Source organism: Alligator sinensis, unplaced genomic scaffold (genome assembly GCF_000455745.1).
Source record: "Alligator sinensis unplaced genomic scaffold, ASM45574v1 scaffold1226_1, whole genome shotgun sequence".
NCBI lineage: Eukaryota > Metazoa > Chordata > Crocodylia > Alligatoridae > Alligator > Alligator sinensis.
This window is the reverse complement of record NW_005842447.1, coordinates 505,759-528,288: the sequence shown is the minus strand read 5'-3', so window position 1 is coordinate 528,288 and position 22,530 is coordinate 505,759. Positions and strand designations below refer to the sequence as shown.

General features: G+C 45.3%; 1 protein-coding gene across 4 annotated transcripts in view; it reads left to right on the top strand.

The window, feature by feature from the left end:
* The window catches only part of MYLK (myosin light chain kinase), a 389,516-nt gene that overhangs the window by 115,742 nt on the left and 251,244 nt on the right, over positions 1 to 22,530 (top strand). The window contains exon 1 of one of the 4 annotated variants that reach the window (XM_014523112.2): positions 1,960 to 2,038. The exons of the other annotated variants lie outside the window; for them this stretch is intronic. Within the exon in view, the coding sequence (XP_014378598.2) occupies positions 1,975 to 2,038 (64 nt within the window). The 5' untranslated portion in view covers positions 1,960 to 1,974. Of the gene's footprint in view, positions 1 to 1,959; positions 2,039 to 22,530 lie in introns of those variants that run through there. 4 annotated transcript variants of the gene reach the window in all.

The window sequence follows — 22,530 nt, the reverse complement described above, 5'->3', positions numbered from 1 at the left end:
GCCTCAAAGGATGCATATGTAACACCTCCACCTGCTGACCAGGGCCACTGCAAGCCAGCTTGAGCCCGCTGATTCAACAGGCGAGCTTCTGTTGTGTTGGAGTGCGGGAAGAGGGGAGGGCTCTAACTCATGGCACTTTATGTAAAGTGCCATGAGTTAAGAGTGGGGTCCTTAAATGTCTGTAGGCACCCTGACAATGAATGGAGTTCTTCATATGGAAAGAAAAATTAAATAGTGGAGCCTTTTAAAATGGTAGATTAAAAAAAAATCATAGTTATACTTAGATCGTTGCTTATGTGGCACTGAAAGAAGATGCAACTAAAGCACACGGTGTTTGATGATTTTTCCATGCCTGTTCTTAGTGCGACTGAAAGCATTCTTTGGAATTCCTCTGGAACTGTGAAGACTCCAATCCTTATCCTGTTTGCTTCTCTACCTCTGCTTTCTGTTGCGCCATATAATGAGGGTGAATCAAGTTGGTGTAAAAAACTCAGTACTAACACGGCAGGATTATTTAACTGCCACTTTAACAAGGCAGTAAAGGAAATGGCTGGTAAGAAGTCTCTGAATTTCACATGATCTTAAAATAAGCTTTAGTCCATTGTGTTTCACTTTGCTTCTGAAATTGCAAAACCCGTATGCTGGGTTTGGCAGCTGATAACATTAAAGCGAAGCTCTGAAAACTGATTCTAAAACCTTCATGGTTTCTTACTGAATGGATCTGCTTCCTGTCTGCTAACTTCAGTGATTAAAATAAAACTTTGGTGCTTATATTTGGTGCATTTAGCCCTGCAGATCCTATCTGACTCAGAGGGAGTTTTTTTGCAACCCCTTCCACTTTATACAAACCAGTGGCTAAAGTCCACAGCACCCCTAGGAGGACAACACAGCACCACTGTTGTCCCTCTATTTTAATGGTAGGGGAAAACAGGCACAGAAAGGTCTTGTGGCACGGGCTCCCATCTTTGGATATGAGCTGCAACAGAAGTGCTGATCTTCTACCATCCATCCTTTTCCCCCCTTGCTGCCCTGAGGCACTGCAATATTGCTGAGCGTTGACATTTCCATTACCAAATGAATGTGACTAAGTTATTTTCCCTTCTCACTTCTAAATCCTTTTGATCATTGAATCCACATGGTTGAATGCAAGTGGAATTAATATCACTTGAGGCCTCTCTGGCTCCTTTAGTGTAGCGTGTCTTTTTTCTCATATGTGTTCAATATGAGAGCCTCTGATCAACTGAAAACAAATACAGTGCATTTGTTTCCTTAATTCATTTTACAAGCTTCTAAGATCCTGGGCTGCTGTTCCCCAGCTAACATATGTTAAGAAAATAGCATATGGCTAGATTCATTTTTCTGTGGCTTTGTGTGGCACGGGAGCAGGCCAACTGTTTGCTGATATGGGCCAATAATTCTTCAACTGAGAAATGTAACTATTGTGACTACAGCCGTGAGAACTTCAACAGTTTCTCCTTGTTGAGGCTCTACCTGGATCTCTCTCATTCCATTTCTGCCTGATGTAGGTTTGTAGTCATCTTGGGTTTCGAGATCAGTCAAAAGCCAAAACTGGACGTAAACTAAAACCTCCCAAATTTGCTTTGATTAGGGCTAGAAATAATAACTAGGACACAAAGTGCTTGCCAGCTCCAGCAAAACTGGCCCAACATTCAGATTTATAATGAACTTTTAAAACCAGACAGTTTTCTCAAAGGTTCATTCTAATTATGCTGTCTAAAGGATGTATAGTGTTTTACTTGAGTTTATTCTTTTGCCCATTTTACTGTCTTTTTTCACACCTGGTTATGGTAGATGCAACATAGGGCCATTAACCGAGAATTCATCAGTGCACAGGAACAGCAGTGTCCTTAAAGCAAACAGTTAATCATTATTTTAATCAATCAAGGGATTAGGCAATGGTCCTGGGAACAAACGAAGTTTGTCCATTGACCTAAGAAGCCCGTTCTCGGCTGGATGCTGCAATCCATTTTGGTGTATAGCGTCTATTCTTTTTGCTCTCGAGGCCTGCATTGTGTGGGTAAGTTACTGTCCTTGTAGAAAGGGATGGGCTGGGAGGAGAGTGGGAGTGCGGGTTCACTTCGTATGCAGAAGTTCAGCTGAAATTCCAGGTTTGTGGGGCTGGATTGGTACCAGAGGGCGAAGTGTAATGCATTTGCATTGCAGATGGTCAGCGGGTATAGGCTTTAGGGCAACCGTAACTATCACTATAGATATACCCTCTGAATTACTTCCTCTGGCTACAGTGTTCACTCAAGATTTTTTCCTCTCCTTGAGAAGATATTTGGTATCATTCTTGGGTTGGTTGCAGCACCGATCATGAATCCCCGTTGATACTTCAGTGGGTATATGGTTATTATAGCTTTTCCTCTAGGCAGGTTTCTGTTTCCATCAAATTTATAGGGTTTGAGAGAGGGAGTCATTGAAATATTGTCCAAAGAACCAAAACTGAAATAAAATACAGGCTCAGGTTATTTGGATGGAGCAGACTTGGCAACAAAGCTGTTTAGCCTCCTACATTTTCAGCATATGTTGGGTTTGCGTTTGTGTGTTCCCCACACTTTAATGGAACGGGGAAGGCAGCAGAGTGGTTCTCCAAGATGCATGGTGTTTTTATGATCTGTCCTGTTACAGCCATATTATGTTCCTGAATGTTTCAGGAACTGCTCACATAAGGGCTCAAATAAGTGACAGGTCTGGAGTAGTCCAGCTATGAGCAAGGGTGTTACTTATTCAAGTACTAAATATGCCTAAAAGTGGCAGATTCAAGTCTCAGACAATTCATATGGCCTTTTTGATTAAAAATATCCAAACTCTTCACAAAATAAATTGATGAAGGCTTATGACAGCTCTAAGATATATACGCATAGTAATAAGCACGTAGAGAAAACAGAGGCCCAGAGAGGTGATGTGACTTCCTGAAGACCTTAGATTGAGCCAGGATCAAAAATAAAATGCATAAGTCCTGGTACCAGCTCTCTGCTCTCATTACTGAATCTTCCATGGACTCTGTCTGGGTTGTTTTGCTACAAATCTATCTACTAACATGGTGACAAAGATGCTGTAAAATGTCTCTGCTGTTTGGATGGAAAGCCGTGGCATTTAATCTAAGGAGGAAAAACTCTTGCCGACTGTTTTAGCTCTGGTTTCAGATAACTTAGTCATTCAGAATGTATGATTGTTGCCTTAGAGGCAGAAATCTCCCATTGTCCCATACCTTTCTGAGCAGATTCCTGGATGATAAGACATGGGATAAATAATGCCAGGTCACTGTGATTCGCATACCCCACAGAACTGCAGTAGAATAGTTCATGATTAACGGGTTTGTACTGAGCTGCCAAAACAGGCGCGGAAAGATACACTCCTAGATCCACAGCTAGTGTAAATCAGTGTAGCTTCATGGCTGGCATGGAGCTAAACTGATTTATATCAGCTGAGCAGTTGGCTCATCACCTTCTAGAGCACCCCCCATTAACAAAACAATCTCAGTGTTGTAAAAATGTCATTCACCTGCAGTTGTGTTGGCTTCTGCAGTTTACCTTTTATTCAAAGGAAATTAAACCAGAAGCTGTAAATCTCCCTCTCCACCCTTCCTCCCATGTAGGTGTTTGATTGTGATTTAAAGCATGCCTGTTAAATATGCCAGGTACACAATGAACCACTCAGCTGCTGCTCAGCCTGCAAATGCTGCCGGAGGTACCATGAATGTTGCTGGGTTTCCATAGAAGCCCGTCGTGTTACCAGACGGTCACTACAGTGATGCAGCGCAAAGGGAACGTTTTAGTGCACAGAAACGTCTAAAAAGGGCAGCAGATGAAGTCCATTGAATCTCCATCTCCTGACAAATGTAGTTTAGACTCCTCCTCACTAGATTAGCAAGTCTGCCTGCAAGGGAAGAGCATCTTGGCAGACAGGCTCAGTAACCTAATGAACAGGGCTCTAAACTAGGCTTGCTGGGGGATGGAGACCAAAGCCATGGGGGAAATGGGAGACCCAGAGAAAGCATAAGCAGGAGGGGGCAACATGGGAGACCTTCTCATTCTTCCTGAGAAAGGAGGGCAATCAGGTAGTTACCTTAGGTGCCTGTACAGCATGAATGCACAGAACCTGGGAAATAAGCAGGAAGAATTGGAAAGTGCTTGCATAGTCACAGGACTATGACGTGATTGGAATAACAGAGTCTTGGTGGGAGCTCGCATGACTGGAGCACTGTCATGCATGTGTACAAACTATTCAGGAAGGACAGGGAAGGGAGAAGAGAAGGAGTTGCATTTTTTTTAAAAGAGCTGTATGATTGCTCAGAGCTCCAGTATGAGATTGGAAGCAGGCCTGTTGAAAGTCTCTGGGTTAATCAGAGGGGAGAGCGACAAGAGTGATGTTGTGGTGGGGTCTGCTATAGATCACCAGACCAGGAGGATGATGTGAATGAGGCTTTCTTCAGACAGCCAGCACAAGTTTCCTGATCACAGGCCCCGGTTCTCATGGGGGGCTTCAGTCACCCTCATATCTGCTGGGAGCGCAATACAGCAATGCACAGGCAATCCATTAAGTTATTGGAGAGTGTTGGGAACACCTTCCTGGTGCAGGTGTTGGAAAGGCCAACTAGGGGCTGTACTCTTCTTGACCTGCTGCTCACCTTAATCTCTAGAAAGATCATGGAGCAGGTCCTCAGGGAATCCATTTCTAAACACTTGGAGGAGAAGAAGGTGATAAGGCACAGGCAACATGAATTCATCAAGGGCAAATCATCCTTGACCAACCTGACTGCCTTCTATGATGAGATGACTGGCTCTGTGGATGCAGGGAGCAGCGGATGTGATGTACCTTCACTTTAGGAAGGTTTTTGATATGGTCTCTGACAACACTCCCACAAGCAAGCTAAGGAAATACAGGTTGGATGAATGGATTGTTGTAAGGTGAATGGAAAATTACCTGGATCCTCAGGCTCAAAGGGTAGTAATTAATGGCTCAATGTGTAGTTGGCAGCTGGTATTAAGTGAAGTGCCCCAGGGATGGGCGATGGTGCCTCCCAAGTCTGGGGGGTACCAGATCTCCGCCTGGGGGGGTGGGTTCCCCCAGCAGCTGATTGTTGACCGGGGGCGGGCGGCGGCAGTCCCCCAGCAGCCAGTCAGTGAGCCAGCAGCAAAACTGGAAGTGCACTTCTGGCAGCACTTCTGGTTTCGCGGCTGGAGCTTCCAGGGGGTGCATGGTCGATCTCAAGGGGTGCATGTGCACCTGTGTGCACCCCCTATGCATTGCCAGTGCCCCCAGGAGTCAGCTTTGTTCAATAATCTTCATCACTGATCTGGAAGATGGCATAGTGCACCCTCAGCAAGTTTACAGATGACACCAAGGTGGGGGGAGTAGTAGATATGCTAGAGGTAGAGCTAGGATTCAGAGAGACCTAGACAAATTGAAGGATTGGACCACAAGAAATCCCATGAGGTTCAATAAGAAGTACAAAGTCTTACACTTAGGATGAAAGAATCCCATGCACCAGTACAGGCTGGGGATAGACTGGATAAGTAGCCATTCTACAGAAAAGGACCTGGGGGTTGCAGTGGACAATAAAGCCAGCAGTGTGTCCCCATTGCCAGGAAGGTTACTACCATACTGGCCTGCATTAGTAGGAGTGTTGCCAGCAGATTGAGGGAAGTGATTTTCTGCCTCTTTTCAGCACTGGTCAGGACACATCTGGAGTACTATGTCCAGTTTTGGCTTTGGAGCGAGTCCTCTGGAGGGCAATGAAAATGGTTTGGGGTCAGGAGCACATGACTAATGAAGAGAGACTGTGGGAGCAGGACTTATCTAGTCTGGAGAAGAGAAGACTGAGAGGGGATTTAATAGCAGCCTTCAACTACCTGAAGGGGGTTCAAAAGAGGATAGAGGTTTTTAAGACCTGAATAGACAAAGTCCTGGCTGGGATGATGTAGCTGGGGCTGGTCCTGCTTGGAGCAGGGGGTTGGACTAGATGTGACCTCCTGAGGTCCCTTCAGCCCTCATTTTCTGATTCTGTGAAAGTCATAGTGGGCTAGAGCCAGGGAAGGAGACAGAGTAAAAGAACAAGGAAAAGATGGGAACAGAAAATGTCTCTGACTATCTGTGATTTTGCAATTCAGACTGCATGTTTGGTGTGTCCAAAAAGGTGGAAAATTGAATGTTTCCTTGGACATCAGTCTTTGTGAAGGAAAGACATGCATGATTTGGCCAGTTGTGTAGGTAGATGGTCGATCTTCATGAAACTTGATGCCTGCTAAAAATGGTGATTTATACTTTACTCTCAAAAGCGCCTCCCTAAGTGGCTGAAGTGACAAGCTACTCTCACTCTCAACAATGCCAATAATAATAAAAGAAGAATTTCAGTGCAAGGAAAGGCCCTGACACAGATCAAGACCAGGTGGGGGAAAAAAAGGTTTTCCTAGAGATAAAACACAGCAGTAGGACTTTGGAAATCAGATTTTTGTTCCTGGCTTTGCCACTGACTTTCTATATGACCTTAGGAAAGTCACTGAGATCCAGAGCTTAAAAATGGAGTGAGAAAGATTAGGCATTCAAACGGGGAACCAACTTCACTTCAACTCCAGCAGGCCAGTAAGCAGCGCAAGGCTGTGGTGACCCTGCGAGGGAGGCGCAGTGCATCTGCAGAGTGAATGGGCTGAAACACTTTTCCTTCTGCTTAGGATGGAGTTAAGTCACCAGCCCACAGCCATTAAAAGGGCTAGTGAAAGAAGTAGAGTATAGGGCAAAGAGGCTGGGACCATGGACGGAGCATGTTGAATGTGAGGTAGTTGAGCACATGAGTGCCCATGGTGCCTGAAGGTATATGTATGGCAGCTGGCACGCACTTGGGGGTATGTCAGACATGCTGAGACCACACATTGTGGAGTTTCTATAACACCCAGCTGTATTGTCTAACTTGGCATTGATCAACTATAAGAGATACGGCAGTAAAAGCCCTATAGCTTCCACCATTTCTACCAGTGAAGCTGCATCAGGGCACAGTGCAAGTTTAGGCTTAGCAGTCTGGTTTTCTAAGATGGGTAGAGAACACTGATATTGGTCGAGTTTCTTCTTTATTGATTTCCAACCATCTAGTCGGGCACATAACAAGCCATATCCTTATTCCCCTGCTCCCCCATACCTAATGTCTGCAAAGAGGCACCTCAGCCAGGCTCTGTTTGATGCTTTGTAGACACCTGCTTTGTGGGGATAATTGACTACTTAGACATTCATCTTTTTTTTTAGAAGAATTTGTGCCCACAGAATACTTCCAGCAATTATTTGGCTTGTGATTTCAGAGGCTACTTGAGCCTAAGCATTCCAAAATCCACAAAGACAACCACACAAAGTAGAAATACCCTAGGAATTTCCTTAGGAAAACTAGCTTACTTTTTTGTGGAAACCTCTTCAGGTTTCAGTGCATTCTTTTTATTCCTCATTTATTGGCTCAGGATATTGGTTACCCTTCCTTATACTTTTTATTGTAACCAGAAGGGACTATTGGTTTTTTAGCTACCTCCCCCAAAAGAATGAGCTTTTCTTACTCAGACTTTCAAAATCTTTCTGTGGGCCTGTTGGGAAATGCAACCAGCATCCGAAAGTTTTCAAAGTAGCTAAAGATTTTTTTTGAGTGCCTCAGTTCCAGGTGTCAAATTTTGAAACCTTTTAGGTTTGATTGTCAGGAAGTGCTTAACCAGTAGGTCTTGAAAATCTTGGTCCTTGTGAACAGACAGTTGCTCCCTGTCTCCTGCCTTTCTAGGATCTTAAATGCTGGATCAGAAGGAACATCGATGCAAACCCTTGATCTTAGGGGCTTGTTGCATGGGACACTTAGCATGTTTGATTTAGATCATGGTAAGCATTACTGTGCCGTATGAGAAGCTAGAACATGTTCTGAGTAGTCACACAGTAATACTCTGATCTCAGTCTGCTCTGGACAGGACTGGAGCCAGCTGCCCGCCCCCCCCAATCCTGATGCTGACCCCAGAACTGGGCACTGTAGCTTACATGTGCAAATCCCGTGCCTGGAGCTCATACTCGCACCGTCCCATCACATGTGCCCAACATTGCCCAGCCTGGGAGCTCCTGCCCCGGCACGCCAAGGCAGATTGAGCCTCTGCTGCTGGCAGTGTGTGGTGGAAATCATGGGGAGCCTAGCTCTGGAGAAGGTAGTACTCCTGCTGCTGGATCTTCACCAGCTGCTGGATCTGCAGGGCTAGCCAGGTCTCTGCTGCTGGCAAACTTGAACTAGCTCTGATGCAGTTCTGGGGCTCAGACCAACAATTAGCTCATTCTCAGTCCTAGCCTTGGCACTGCACAGGAACCTTGAACCAACTCCAGTGAGATGTGGGGCATGGGACTCACAATCGACTGATTCAGTCCCAGGCCCTGTGCTGCACCACATTAGGATCACGAACTCGTTATCTCTGGAGTGGACTGGTGATAGCTGAACACACAATACTTGATATGATCTGGAGACACAGACGACTGGTAGCGGGGGTACGGGGAGGCACGTGCCCCCCTGACAGGGCCATCCCTGCTGCCGATGCCGCCGGTGGTGTCTGCGGGTGCTCACCAGCCCCGTCCCCGCTGCCAACACTGCTGCTGGCTTCTGCGGGTGCCCCCCAGACTCAGGAGGCACCAGTTGTCCATGTCTGGAGGTAATCCTCCTATGAGAAGTTGTAACTTTGTTATGATAAAATCACACTTAGCACATTTTGCTGCTTGAATGCTCATGTTTTAAGTGCACTTAACATGTCCTAAGTGTAAAATGCCACTTAGCCATTAGTCATGCTTAAACTGGTTTAAAACTCACTTGCATCTGTTCAACCTAATGCAGTTTAAATGCAGTCTAATTAGTTTAAGATTTAAATCCCGGCATAGCTAGATTGATTGAATATAAATAATTTTAACTACACAGGTGCATATCCTTAAATATACACAAGTGCTTAATCTCTTCAGTTCTTCTGGGAGAGGCATGAGCATGGCTGGCTGCATATGGATTTTCTCAGTTTAACTTTGCTGACTATTTTGACTGAGTGTTATTACTCATAATATCCAGGATTGAAATTAGAGGATAAAAAACTTGGTTTTTAGTTTGACTTTGACAGCATCGCATACTCAATTTTCTCTGCTTTTGTGATTCTTTTATGCAGCAAAGTCAGATGGCTGTATGTTGCTCCTTTAGGAAATTTAATCAGTTCACTGGGAAAAGCTAAAGAGAATTCAAAATGAAATATTTCACCAAGCAATGCGGCAAGGAGTAGATGGAGAAAAATTAAGGAACAGAGTAAAGTTTGAAGAGGAGCAATTTCTTATATGGAGGGGAGGTGTGTGGGGGTACCAAAAGGGTTGTATCAGGTACCTGATTGTCAGTAGGATTTAGGCATGTGACTCTCACATATATCTCTCACAATATCCTCTGAATGTTTTGCAATCCTTGAGGCAAACAATTGCACTTAATTTTCTTCTTCTGTGGAAGTTGTACATTTTATCTATATCTCCGTAAGCTAGTAGTGCTCAAATTTCTGGCCTCGCCGGCCAGGTGAGTACCATGGAGCTGGTCTGCAGCCCAGATCCAGCATGGGGTTGGTGCATGAGGCTGATGCAGTTCAGCCTGTGGGGCTGTGGTATCCAGCTGACTGGGCTCTCCACTGGTCCAGAAATGTGGCAGAAAAGGAGGAGTGGCATGGTTAATTGCTGTAGCATCCACAGGTGCTTCCAAAACTGCTGCCACTGTCCCATCCCCACCCCACCCAAGCCAAATTTCCAGATCTCTGGGGAGCTCCACAGGCCAGATGACACAACCCTGCAGGCCAGGTTCAGTCCATGGGTTGGAGGTTAACTGCCACTGGTGTAATCAAATAGACAAATTGCTTCCTTCTGACCTGTGCACTTTCAGCCTTGACATCCAGAATGGTTTGCCTGGATCATGTGCAAAGGAAAAGCCACTTGGTGTTGGCTGTTAGACAGACCTAGTGAGTCACTTTGCGGAGGGAAAAAATTAAAACATGCTTTTTGAACAATGGAGCTAATGAAAAACTGTAATAATTCTCTGCCAGACGTGACTCTGGGCAGGGGAAACGCCAGCCCTCCAGCTGCTTAAGGGGTTTGTGCAAATGCTGATCAGTCTAAGATTACTTTTTTTTCCTTAGAAACTAGCCAGATACAGAGTTTTTTTAACTCTTAAAACTCTCCAGAGGAGCCAAGGTGCCCAGTACATTTGACAACTAGTTGCCCTTTGACTGTTTCAAGTCCCTGCATCCTTTTGCCATATCCCCACCTGTTTTCTTCCTGATCCCAGGGTACTGTCATTGTGTGACCAACATATTCCCCCCTCCTGTGTCATTTCTTTGCTGCACTCTCATGGCTGCTTGCATCCATCCACTATTGATTCCCTCTTTCTGCCTCTCATCATTTCCTTTCCTCTTTGCCATGGTTTCTCTATGCCAAGCAGTGATTGAGACCTGAAGAAGATCTGGATTTGAAAGCTTGTCTAACTCTATCCCAGCTGTACAGTTGGTCCAATAAAAGATATCACCCTAAGACATCCTTGCTTCTCACAGAAGTTCTGGACTGTCCCAGCTATAACATCACTCTTATATTACCATAGCAGCAACTAAGAACATGTATTACTTTACACTTAGAGGTGTCAGCAGAAGGAGAAAGGTTAGGATATCCATCTGTGAAAGGAAGGGGGGCATTGTGTGATGGGAGAGAAGATCAGACACCTTTGGCGGTCTTTCATTCTCACCTGAGGTTTTCCAACTCTAAGACTTGCTCCAGTTAGCCACCCAAGAGCACAGAAAGTAGTTATCCTGTGTAAGCTGTCATGACCCAAAAGGCATGATTGTGTGTGTGCACTTCGGCACCAGAATTATCCCCGTCAAGTTGCAGAGCATTGCACGGGAGAGTTTCCTGTAGCAAGAGGAAACCCCGGTGCAGGGACCAGTTTCCCGCCTTTTCTTCAGCTTCTTTTGCAGAGTGCGTTGCTCGAGTTGCAAGAGGAATGCACCGTGCAAAAGAGTTCCCGCCACCGGTATGCAGATTCGTTCCCCGTGATTGGCTAGTGCTAAATTATTCACACGTGGCAGCTAGCGGTTGGCCTGTTAGCCATATAAAAGGCTTGAGCAGTTTCCGCCCAAGCCGAAGAGGACTCCACATCCATCTCGTGGGGACTCTGGGTACATGGCAGGGTAATAGAAACCCTGTGTGAGATCCAGAGGAGCGTGGCGGCCTGATCCACCGCCCACCTCTTCCCGTCTTCGAATGCAACTTTTATAAGACGTATTTACGATTTCTATTTTGGTGGCTCGTTCACCCAGAGCATCCGGAGCTCTGCACCGTGGAGCCTAGCAACCTCCACGAGACCGTCTGTGTTGTCTGTCTGTAACTGCAACTTAATCAAGCTTTCCAGCCTACACCACTGCCATCTTGGTGTAAGTAAACAATCTTTTAAACTACTGCTACGCGTCTGTGCCTAATTCCAGCTCGAAGGCCTTCCCTCTCCGCCCCGGCGTGCCCGGGCTGCTGGCCACAGCCCGCGTGCAGCGCGAAAAGGGCTCGGGTCGCTCCCGGCCCGCACATAAGCATGATGCAAAATTCCTTTTTTCAGGGAAAACTTTGGCTAATCTTTGAGGCACAGGTTCTTCTCTGGACCTGAACTACACATAGTCCCTGGTGGGCAGCATCTGGGTTTGAGGCTGAATCAAACTTACGTTCAGGTTCAGAATTTACAGATTCTCACTGTCGGAGGCCCAGAATCTCCGAGAACAGCTGTCTTGGTTGGATTTCAGCAACATCCACCCTTGCCACAGAAAGGCTCAACTCAGAGCTGGAAAAGTAGGTTCATATCTGAGGAGGTTTGAATAGAAGGGGTTCAGACTTGTTGTTCAGCTTTTGACTCCTCTTTTAAAAACGTGATTGTTTGTAAATGGGCCTTATAAGTCTTGCTTTAATGTCCAGTTACAGAGCACCATGGAGCAAATCATACATCCTGTATACATTGCTGCAAACTGCCATTTTACAAATACAGGAAGACGCATGTAAACCGACTTTCTTCATGCAGAAAAATGTTTGAAGGGAACAGAGCGCAGGCTCTCGATATGAAGTAGTAAACGTAGTAATGGCCCAGATTTGCGTGCGTGTCACCTCCAACTCTCCTCCAGCCGCAAGTGAAGCCTGGGTTCTGTTGTTAGCAGAAACAAGCACTTGGTTGAGGTTTGCAAACTCAAGTCTAAACAAGATTAGAGCAGTTTCCATCTGTCTGCCTCAGTCTGACGAAGCCCTGATGTTGTTCATGTCTTGTGTTTATATGTTGATGTTCTCTGGTGTTCTTGTAGGATGAACGCTCTTCGCCGTAAAATGACTGCTGCCCTTCCAGAATTAAGGCTGTTCTCTGCAGTATAATAGCCATCATGTTCAAGTGTCCTGTCCCTGTAGAGATCTAGTTTGTATTCCAAATGTAACGCATTGTCCTGTGAAGAGTCCAAGAACATGTCATTGGTGCAGAAAGGAGAGTGAAAGGAGAGAGCTTTCCTCTCCAGACAAGGGTATGTCTATGACTTGCATTTTATAAATTGGTGAAACTTGGATCACCGGATCTTCGGGATGGCTCTTCTGAAACCTTCAGATTTGAAGGTTCCTGCTCTCACTGACTGATCTGAGGCCAAAAACAAACCACTGGAAGCTGCTCTGCTCCTCATGTGTGTATAAGGCAAGGAGTTGTTCAGAACAAGCCCACCAGAGGCCTATTTCCCTTGCTAACAGCAATTGGCTTATATCTTGGAGCGTGTGAGTGCAAATCTGTGTGGCCGCTGACAGACATGGGGAAAAAAAATGGCACTACTTTCAATGCGGCGCACCCTCGTGCCAAGCGCAGCACATGCCGAGAAGAGGAGCCGCATCAGTTTGACCCAGCTTGCCCAACATCTGTATAGATAATCAGCTAGTAGATAAAAGCGCCAAAAAGCCCCGCTGAAGCACATGATCTCTACAGATGTTGGGTGAGCCGGGTTGAACTAATGCAGCTCCTCTTCTGGTAAAGCACTTTTTTGGTTTTTGGGGTTTTTTTCCACATGTGTCAGTGGCCTGTATGATCATTTCCCATCCAGCTGAGCTGTGGATATCCTTATACATGTAAATTCATGGTTGCGTTCTACCTACTTTTTGACCTCAGCAGTATTTCATAGTAAGGGGTTTGCGAGTGAACTGTGGACTCTGGTTTTAAATTGCGTATGTGTGCATGCACACGTGCACATACACGCATATGCACACACACATGTGCGTGCACACCCACACACAAAATTAAATAAAAACCTGCCTGGTCACAAGCGTTCTTGGATTGTAACTTTTTCCTGCAGGTGCGGGTTCTGTGTACTTTACAGCGCCAAGTGTGTTGTCAGGTCACGACAAGTAACAAATGATCCCTGTTTGCCCTGGAGTATGTCAGGAGATCTGGCTTACACGCCGATCTATGCACAACTGCTCCTGCCAGAAAAAACATGTCTGTAGCAAGAGCTTCAGGGCCAGTTGTAGTGTTGACCGTGAATAGGATTGCATAGATCAGAAGTTGGTGCAGAATTATACAGTGCATCTCCTCATGGACTAGCAGTGGCTCTTTCAAAATAAGAATGCAGTTCCTTCTGCATGAAATATTCACAATGTCACTCAAAACCTGGGGATGTTTATTCAGGGCTCAGTCCATTTTCCATCAAAGTCAATGAGGGTCTTTCCAATAATATGCTGAAATCCCAAACCTGGGTCCATTTTATACACAAACTGTTTAAAACTTGTAGCTCTGTCCCCAAACTGGTTGAAAGTTGTCCACTTCATTCTTCACCTTTGATCCTTTGAACTATATTTGAAACTGAAAGCAAAATTCAAAGGCGGTACTGATCCCAACCTGATCCTGATTCAAGAAAATCCGTCCCTGACCTGACTTTCGTGGAGCTCCATGGTCCCAGAAGCTCCAAAATGGGCAATAGGAAGCAGCTACTTGCAGGAGAACTGAGAAAAAATGAGGTTGGTTTGTGGTTATTTTGTGATACCCAGAAATTAAGTCCATCTGTATCTAGTGCCTGAGAACAAACTCAGTTCAGTGAAGACTGAAAACAAGGACATCTGTTTCTACAATGTGTCCCCAAGTCCTTTATTACTCCCACATATCTGAATCCCCTTGTTCATGGGAGCAGAAGAAAAGTTTTACTAACAACTCGTCTTCTCCTTGATAAAATACATCTTGTCTGTCACATTAGTGGTCAGAATTCAAATACATTCAAGAGGCTGTTTGTTAATGGTATCTCTGAGCCACAGCAGTTTGCTATCCTAAATCTAATTTATGGCTGTACTAGAAACATCTGGATTTGGCTTATTCTTGTATAGGGTATACATCTCTATTTAGCACTTTGACCCTCTGCCTCAAAAGACATTGTTGTATCCTGGAATCAGCAACACTTGTATTAGGACCCCTGGAAGTAATGACCTGTTCTCTTCTAGGGGCTGAAAGATAAATGACCTGGGGATAGTGGGCTGGCCAGGTCTATGCTAATCTTATCTGCTATTTGCAGTCTAAAATCTGGTAACCTGGCTTCATAGAAGATTTGTGGTATCAGATAAGGGTACTGCAGGGCACAGTCTTCCTCCAATTCTTTCCCTCCATTCCTTATTACAATGTATGTTAAGGGGAGTTCTGGAACATAAACCCAGGAAAAGCAGCCCACATAAAAAAGACTCAGTAAAGGAAGCTGAGTAACATGGGAGGTGCGAACAGCATGAGACTATGGTTGTTTACGACTTCCCTGCCTTATCCACTGGCTCCCTGGCTGGCCTGGCTTGTTAAAACTGAAGCTGGCTCTTAAAGCACCGCAGAATGTGCATCCTTGTTCCAATCACAGTGAAAATCTTCAGACTGCTCCTTTTATAAGGCTGTTTTTTCAGTTTAATATTCAGCTCGTTGCTGTGAGGATGCCGATGCAATGGGAGACTTTATCTCCTCAGACATCCTCCTCTTCGTTTGGATCTAAGAGTAAAACAAGAACAATTGGGGCTAAAAGCAGCAAAGAATATTGTCATTGGCAGCACTGCGAAAAGGCTGGTCAGTGTCCTATGGAGAGGTTCAGTAGTCTAGAGCATTGGTTCTCAACCGGGGGTACGTGTACCCCTAGAGGTACTTAAAAAGGGCGTCAGGGGTATGCAGAACAAACGAGAAAAAATTACTGTTTTATAGAGGTGCACCAATACATCGGTCTCATATTAGATCAGCACCAATATAAGGAAAATTGACTGTATTGGCAATCAGCTTTTTTGGCTGATGTGGCTGATGATGTAGCCAATAAATGCTCTGTGCATGTGCGCAGCTGCAGCGCAGCATGCAGGTGACCAGGAGCACAGCCCGGCAATGTAGAGAGCAGCCAGGTCAGGCAGGTAAGTCTGTTGTGAGGGAAGGGGTGGGGGGGAAGATTGAGGCCCCAGCAGTGAGGGAGGGAGTGGGGCTGGGGTTGGGGTAGGGCTAGGGGCAGGTGCTGCACAGCTGGGGCAGGGTGTAGGACAGAACTGTAACTTGTCCAGGGGAGGATGTGGGGGGGCGGCATTTGACTCTGCATCTGCGTGTGGGGCAAGGGCAGGCTGCCGCTGGGACCGGGGCGGTGCTGGGTTCTTCCCGGCGAGGGCTGGGCTGGGGCTGTGCTTGGGGCAGGCAGTGGCAGTGCTGGGATTGGGGGCTATAGGGGGGCTATGGCAAATTTTGCGGTGGCTGCAGCCCCCCTGTAGCCCCTCTCCCAGTGCCATCATCGCCTGCCCTGAGTGCAGCACTGGTGCAGCCCCCTGCCGGGAAGAGCCTGGCGCTGCCCTGACCCCACAACGGCAGCCCACCCTGCCCCACATGCAGATCTGGGGAGCACTCAGCCTGCCCCATGCCCTCCTGGGGTGTGACTGTTTTGCACGTATCACATATGTGGAAACATAAGAGGACCCAGGACTACTTTTCTGTAGTTATTTGTAAGAAATCCCAAACCAAGTAGAACTCATCTGTTATGGGTATTTGTTACAGACCTGGGAGATGAATCAGGTTTGCCTGGGGCTAGGGACACAAGTTACACATAAACTGGTTTAAGGGAGCAGAAACTGGTTTAAACCTGTAACAGACCAGATGTCCAGTGCACATAAACAAGTTTAAAAATGGCCGAAACTGGTTTGAGCTAAACCTGGTATAGTGTGGCATCAGACTTAACTGATCGAGGTCAAACTGGTTTATGGAACTTCTGTCCCAGACCCCTTCCTGGTTTAAATTAAACCAGAGTCCTCCAGCATCTCAGCATGCTTTTCAGCCCTGGCTGGGCTGTGCTCTCTGCTCCAGTGGAGCAGGTCTGGCCCTGCCCCTCTGCTCCCTAGCTGGAGATGGGGTGGTCAGGGGTATTGCCTAAGATGAAGAGGGCAGGGGAGAGGTTTATTCCCCACCATCCCTGTCTCACCAGCACGGTGTGCAGTGGTGGCAGCCCTGCCCCTCCTGATGTGTCACTTGCAGCTCCGTCCTGCGCCCTGCCCCGGCTGTGCAGTGCCTGCCCCAGCCCCACTCCCTCACTGCTGGGGCTTCAGTCTGCCCCACCCTCCCTCCCTCCCCGCCCCCATTACCCCTTCCCTTCCTCCTGTTAATGGTAACATTAAAACAAGAAAAAAATAAAAAAGGGGTACATGAGCTAGAATTTTGAGACAGAAGGGGTTTAGGTTGTAGCCGTGTTGGTCTAAGGACGTAGGCAGACAAGGTTCCTTGGGTGAATTTGATATCTTTTATTAGACCAACCCAAATAGTTGGAGAATATTTATTAAGCAAGCTTTCAGGTTCAAAAACCCTTCGTCAGGCTAAGGAAGTTTCAGCAGTTGGTGTGTGCTCTTCCTGGATGGAGACAGAAGGGGTACACTTGTTAAAAAAGGTTGAAAACCCCTGGTCTACAGGGTGTAGCAGTGGGCTGGGACCTGCCATTCTGAGCCAGCCTCACCTCTCTGTGCCCACCTTCCTCATCTGTGAAGTGCGAGTGGCAAGGCTTAAGGCCCCATCACATATTACACTTAAGACATGTTAACTGCACTGTGAGTATCCACGGGTTCAAACAGTAAAACACATGCTACGTGCATTCATATCGTAGCAAAGTTATAGCTGTTCGCAGGAGGAGTACCTCCCAATCATATTACATAGCACATGTTCAGCTATTGTCAGAGTGCTCCAAGCAATTTGTGATCCTCCTGGCAATGGTGGGAGTGGTACTTTCTTCTGAGCTTGGCTCCCCATTCCTCTGCTCACTGTCAGCCTCAGAAGCTTGGCTCATCCCAGCAGGCACTCTTGGACAGAGCAGTGCTGGGCATATGGTGTGAAGGGCACAGACTTGGAGGGATGAGGGGGTTTGCACATCCTCGTGGGTGGACGTGTGAGCTGTGGTTGGGGCCAGCGCCCAGGGAGGTGGGTGCACAGCCTGCTACAGCCCTGTCCAGAGCAGGCTGAGATCACAGTAAACATTACCGCATGACTGCTCAAAACACGTTCTCACTTTTAATATGGCATGGTAATGCGTAGGGGTTTACTTAACTTACAGTGAGACAAAGCAATTTTCGCGGCTTGGTCACAGCACAAAGAGCCAATTTCGTGGACATTTCCTGGCAGTCCACCCCTCACCACTGATTGGCAGAGAAGTATATACTGTATAATTTAATAGCAAAATCCATGGAAAGTAAATTATATCCTATAATTCATCATATTATTATAAAGCCAAATATTATATTTAAGTCTAAATTTAAACATTTTAAATATAAATGTATATACAATATGATTTGTAATGTCACCGTCACTATAATTTATTATTATATGTAGCATTCTACAAAAAGTTTAGAAATACTAATTAATTGCAGACAACGCTGTTTTTCACGGTTTCCATGAAAACTGCGAAATCACAAATTAGGTAGACTCTTAGTAATGCTTACTAGGAACTCAGATGAAACATGATAAATATCCCATGCAAGAAGGCCCTTAGAAACCTTATTTCCCACCTTACTTGCTAAAGTGAAAAAATAGATTTGCTGCTGTCTTTCCTGACCCAGTGATCTGCCAAGGTCCCTTCCAGCCCTAATGTCTATGAAATTCAAAGGAGAAAAGCATTTACCCAAGTGAAATGGTAAGATCAAATTTAAATACTACTGGAAGAAATAAATGTCTTGTTTCTTATTTGAGGGGTCCTTTTCCAGGAATTTCCTTGTAATTTCTTATTTTTATTCCTTTTCATAGAGATCTGATATTTTAATTAGGGTGTGATAAGTAAGAATGAGCAATGTAAAGTTTTCTATTGGGGAAACTAGATATGTGTTTAGGTGCAAGAGGGAATTGTTGCAAATTAGGTTTATAATAGAAAGGTGGCTTCAAACCTAATTATGGAGAGGCTGCATCCAACTGCTTCAGAATGAGAACTTGGATTCTCCTGAAGATGATGGCCATTGACAGAGTTGCCAAGACTGTGTGTGCAAGGTGGATTTTCTCCAGTCCTAACTTAATCACATCACAAAGATGTTGTGATGCTTAAATACTTGAAGAACACTTGGAAAATGTAAAATAACATAGTAAGAAATGAGCTGCAACTTCCTTCTGCTGGATAGAATCAAAGGCCCTATGTTACCAGCATAGCTAAAGGAGATTCTCCTTTATTTCTACTGATGGGGGCCTCGGTTTCTAAAATAGGAAGATCTTAGAAGATATCCTCATTGCCATGGTGAAATTGTGAGTGGACACCATGTATAGCATAGTGCCTGCTGAGAAGATCCTAGAGGACTCAGCTAACCTTTTTCTTTATATTTCTGTCCAAAGATTTCAAGAGGGTTGATCAGGGGCAATACTCCAGATGTGTGAATTGAACACAAGTGCTTCTTCGCACCTTGATTTACAGCTGTAAGGAACTCAACAGTTTTTATTCCTGGAGGGGAAGGAGGGCACATCCAAGCCCTTTGTCCAATATTATTTCCTGTCGCTTTACAGTCATTGATATTTCCTTCCCAGAAGATCCCAGTTCACAAAGCTGCTCAGTCAAAACGGCCACAAGCCACACAGGCAAAACTCCTTGTCTGGGTTTTTGTTTGCTTCCTTATACCTCCATTAATCTTCCCAGGTGGTTCAAAATCTGAGAGATTTGAGACTGAACCTTTTGGCTAGGGACAGACGTTCAAAAAGCCGGAGCCCAGGATCTGCCAGGCACTCCTCCCTCATTGCTGCAGTGGCAGGGGCAGGAGCATGGCCAGAGGCCGGCTGGCATGGCCCCCTGAGGCAAAAGGGGCAGGGAGGGGGCTTATTTTCATAGTTTCATAGTTTCTAGGGTCGGAAGGGACCTGGGCAGATCATTTTGATGCTTGGCCCACACGGAGCAATGGGCAGAGGTGGCGGTTGGGGCTGGCAGATCCCAGATGTGGTCCCCGAGGGGCAGAGGGGAGAATAAATCTCCTCTGTGCCCCCTTTGTCTCAGGGGCCATGCCAGCCAGCCTCTGGCCATGCCCCTGCCCCTGGAACAGTGAGCGGGGAGCAGTACACAGACCCCAGCTCGGGTCCATGCCGGTGGAACAGGAAGGGTGGGATTAAACCCCTTCCCTGGCCAGTTCACTTGAGGCCACTGCTGGGGCTGGCCACACACCCCACCACTCCAGCAGTGATGGGGAGGGAAATGCTGCTCTGCCCCCCACCAGGCAGACCCCAGCTAGGGGGTCTAAAACCTAAAGCTAAACTTTCTTGGTCCAATAAAATATATCACCCTAAGAAATTCTTGCCTATTACATTTCTCTTGAAAACACACTTGGAAACCAGAAGAGTGCTATTATCCTTATATTACAGATCGGGAACCAGAGGCATAAGGAGATTGAGTATTGCCAAAGGCAACACAGGAACTGTCTTGAAGCAGGAAACTGAACGCACTTTTCTTCAGTCTTATACGAGACCCTCAATCTCTGAACCATTATCCTCTCCCAGACCAGCTGAGAGTGTCAATTCATTAATGTCCGTAAAAGTCTTTTAAGATACACAGATGGAAAGTGTCATTAAAGTACCAATTACTGCCATTATTTAAGCAAGTTATTTGGTTTATGGTCTGTGAGCCTTAAGGTTTAAAACAAGAGCATTGGCTAACATTCAGAGCTTTGTGCATGTAAGACTTCTTTCATGCTATTATCAGGTTGAACTAACTTATTTTAAGATTACAAGGTGGTCAGTGGGGCTTTTAGCAGTGGAGACCTTGATAGCATGATAAGCCATGGGCTTTCAAATGTTTCAACAAGGTTTCTTATTCACGTGTTCAACTTAGATCCCCAAACTGCAAACTTGATCTGTTATGGATTGGCTGATAACCTATGGAGGTGAGGTAAACAGAGGAAATGTGTGATATTCCCAACAGCTGTGTAAAATCGAAACATCCTAAACACAAGCTAATCTACCCGGAGTGTCTTCCCGAGTGTCTGTGCCACGTTTATCATTGAACTAACTGTGAACCTGGAAAGTTCTGGGAATTTGTTTTCTTAACTATAGACAGGCCTAGATCATGATAGTAGCCTTGATTTTGAGTAAGCATTGTTGCAGATCTGAACTCTTATGGCTTGGGTAGTAGGTTTCTGTGACCCCTGACAAATGCTAATTTAATAGGTCAATGGCATCTAAGAAATTGGATCCCAACATTTAAGGTCTGGCATGGTAGGATACACAATTGTTAGGATTGAACATTGAGCTCCTCAGATCCCATCACATGTCTGCAGGAGCAGGCAGCTGGCTGCGTGCACCCCAGGGTTTAGGCACGTAGGGATTAGGAAGCTCCCCAAGCCTTGGTTGCCTGCATAGCAGACCTGTAACCCCAGCACTTGTGCTGCACAAGTGGCTTCAATGTCCTTTCTGCAGGAAGTTTTAAAGCCATGCCATGCAGCCTAAAGCCAAGCTATGAGCTACATGTGCAAATTGAAATGTGACACAAACCAGCCATAAAGATATTCTACATTAAATGTGGAACATCTTTGTGGCTTGTTCGCCATTTTATCATACAATAAAGTGACTGAACATGTGACATGTTTCAATTTATCATGGGATTAATATGTCAATCGTGATAAATGTAACATCTACCCTAATATAAATATGAATAGCAACAAGTCTCTTAATATACAAATGGCCTTACCCTGTTTGTAAAACTCATGATGCCAGGTGCCACATAAGTGAAAAGGATTATTGTTGAGAATGAAAGGTCTGAAAATGAGTGAATTTGCCAGTCACTCTAGGTAACCACGGCTCTGAGGTTTGAAGGATGCTTGCGAAAATTCTTCAAAGACTGTAGAAAGAATTATTAGTGATTTGATTCATTGCAGAGCTAGGTGACAGTGGCGATGGCCTAACCCAGATCCACGTTTTCATTCCAAAGCTTTCCAGAGAGTGAGGTGTTTGAATTTGGGTTGAGTTTGAGCAATGATCTAAATCTGTAAAGGAAACTCAGTAGTGTGGTAATAAGGCATTGCCTGGTTGTACAGTATATTAAAAACCTTCCTTTAATAGCATCTTTTCTAAAATTGCTTACAAGCAAGAATCCAACCCACGTGTTTGTGATCTAGCTCACATCCCACCGCACAGGCCTATAGGGAAGGACACTGGAATCTGAGAAAACAACCCCAGCTCAGTATATTCTGTTCTCCAGCCCAGTTTCCCTCTGGCTTCAATTTGCTGCTATAAAATAATTCTTAGTTATATAGACACCACATAGAACCTACCCAATGCACTTTACATTTATTTGCTCATTTTTCTTCTAAAATAACAGCTGCAAAGAAGCTGTATTTCTTGTGGGTCCTTGATTTACCACTTCCTAATCTGATGTTTCAGATTAAACATTCAGGGATGTTCTCACTCCTCAGATGTTGTTGTATTCTTGGAAGCCCACATGCAGCCTTTTTAATACATGTAGCCTCTCTTGATAGGAATTTATTCCTATTTTAATTTTTTTACAAAGATTTTGAGTGTGCATATATAGCCATTAAATTATGTGTTAAATATATGATACTGTTAGAGTGATGTAGCCATGATTGTTTGGGAATTATGCAAGATCCAAGATTTCTTTGGATGATACTTTTTATTGGACCAACTGCATACTTGGGATAGAATTAGACAAGCTTTCAAATGCAAGGCATTCTTCTTCAGGTCTGAAGAGAGAAGCAAGCACAGCAATAGTAAAAAATAGTTCCCACACCCAGCCCTGGTTATGCTACTGTAACAAAGTGATAAAGAACAGTCAACCTGGATTTGTCAAGAATAAACCATGCCTGATCAACCTGATTTCTTTCTCTAATGAGACAATGGGCCTTGTGGGTGGGGCAGAATAGTGGATGTGATATACCTCAATGTGAATAAGGCAGCTGATGCTCATAACATTCTCACAAGTAACCCGAGGCAATATGGTCTTGATGACTCTACCCCTATGGGTGCACAGTTGGTTGGATGATCATGAATCATGCCTGGAGGGCACTCTC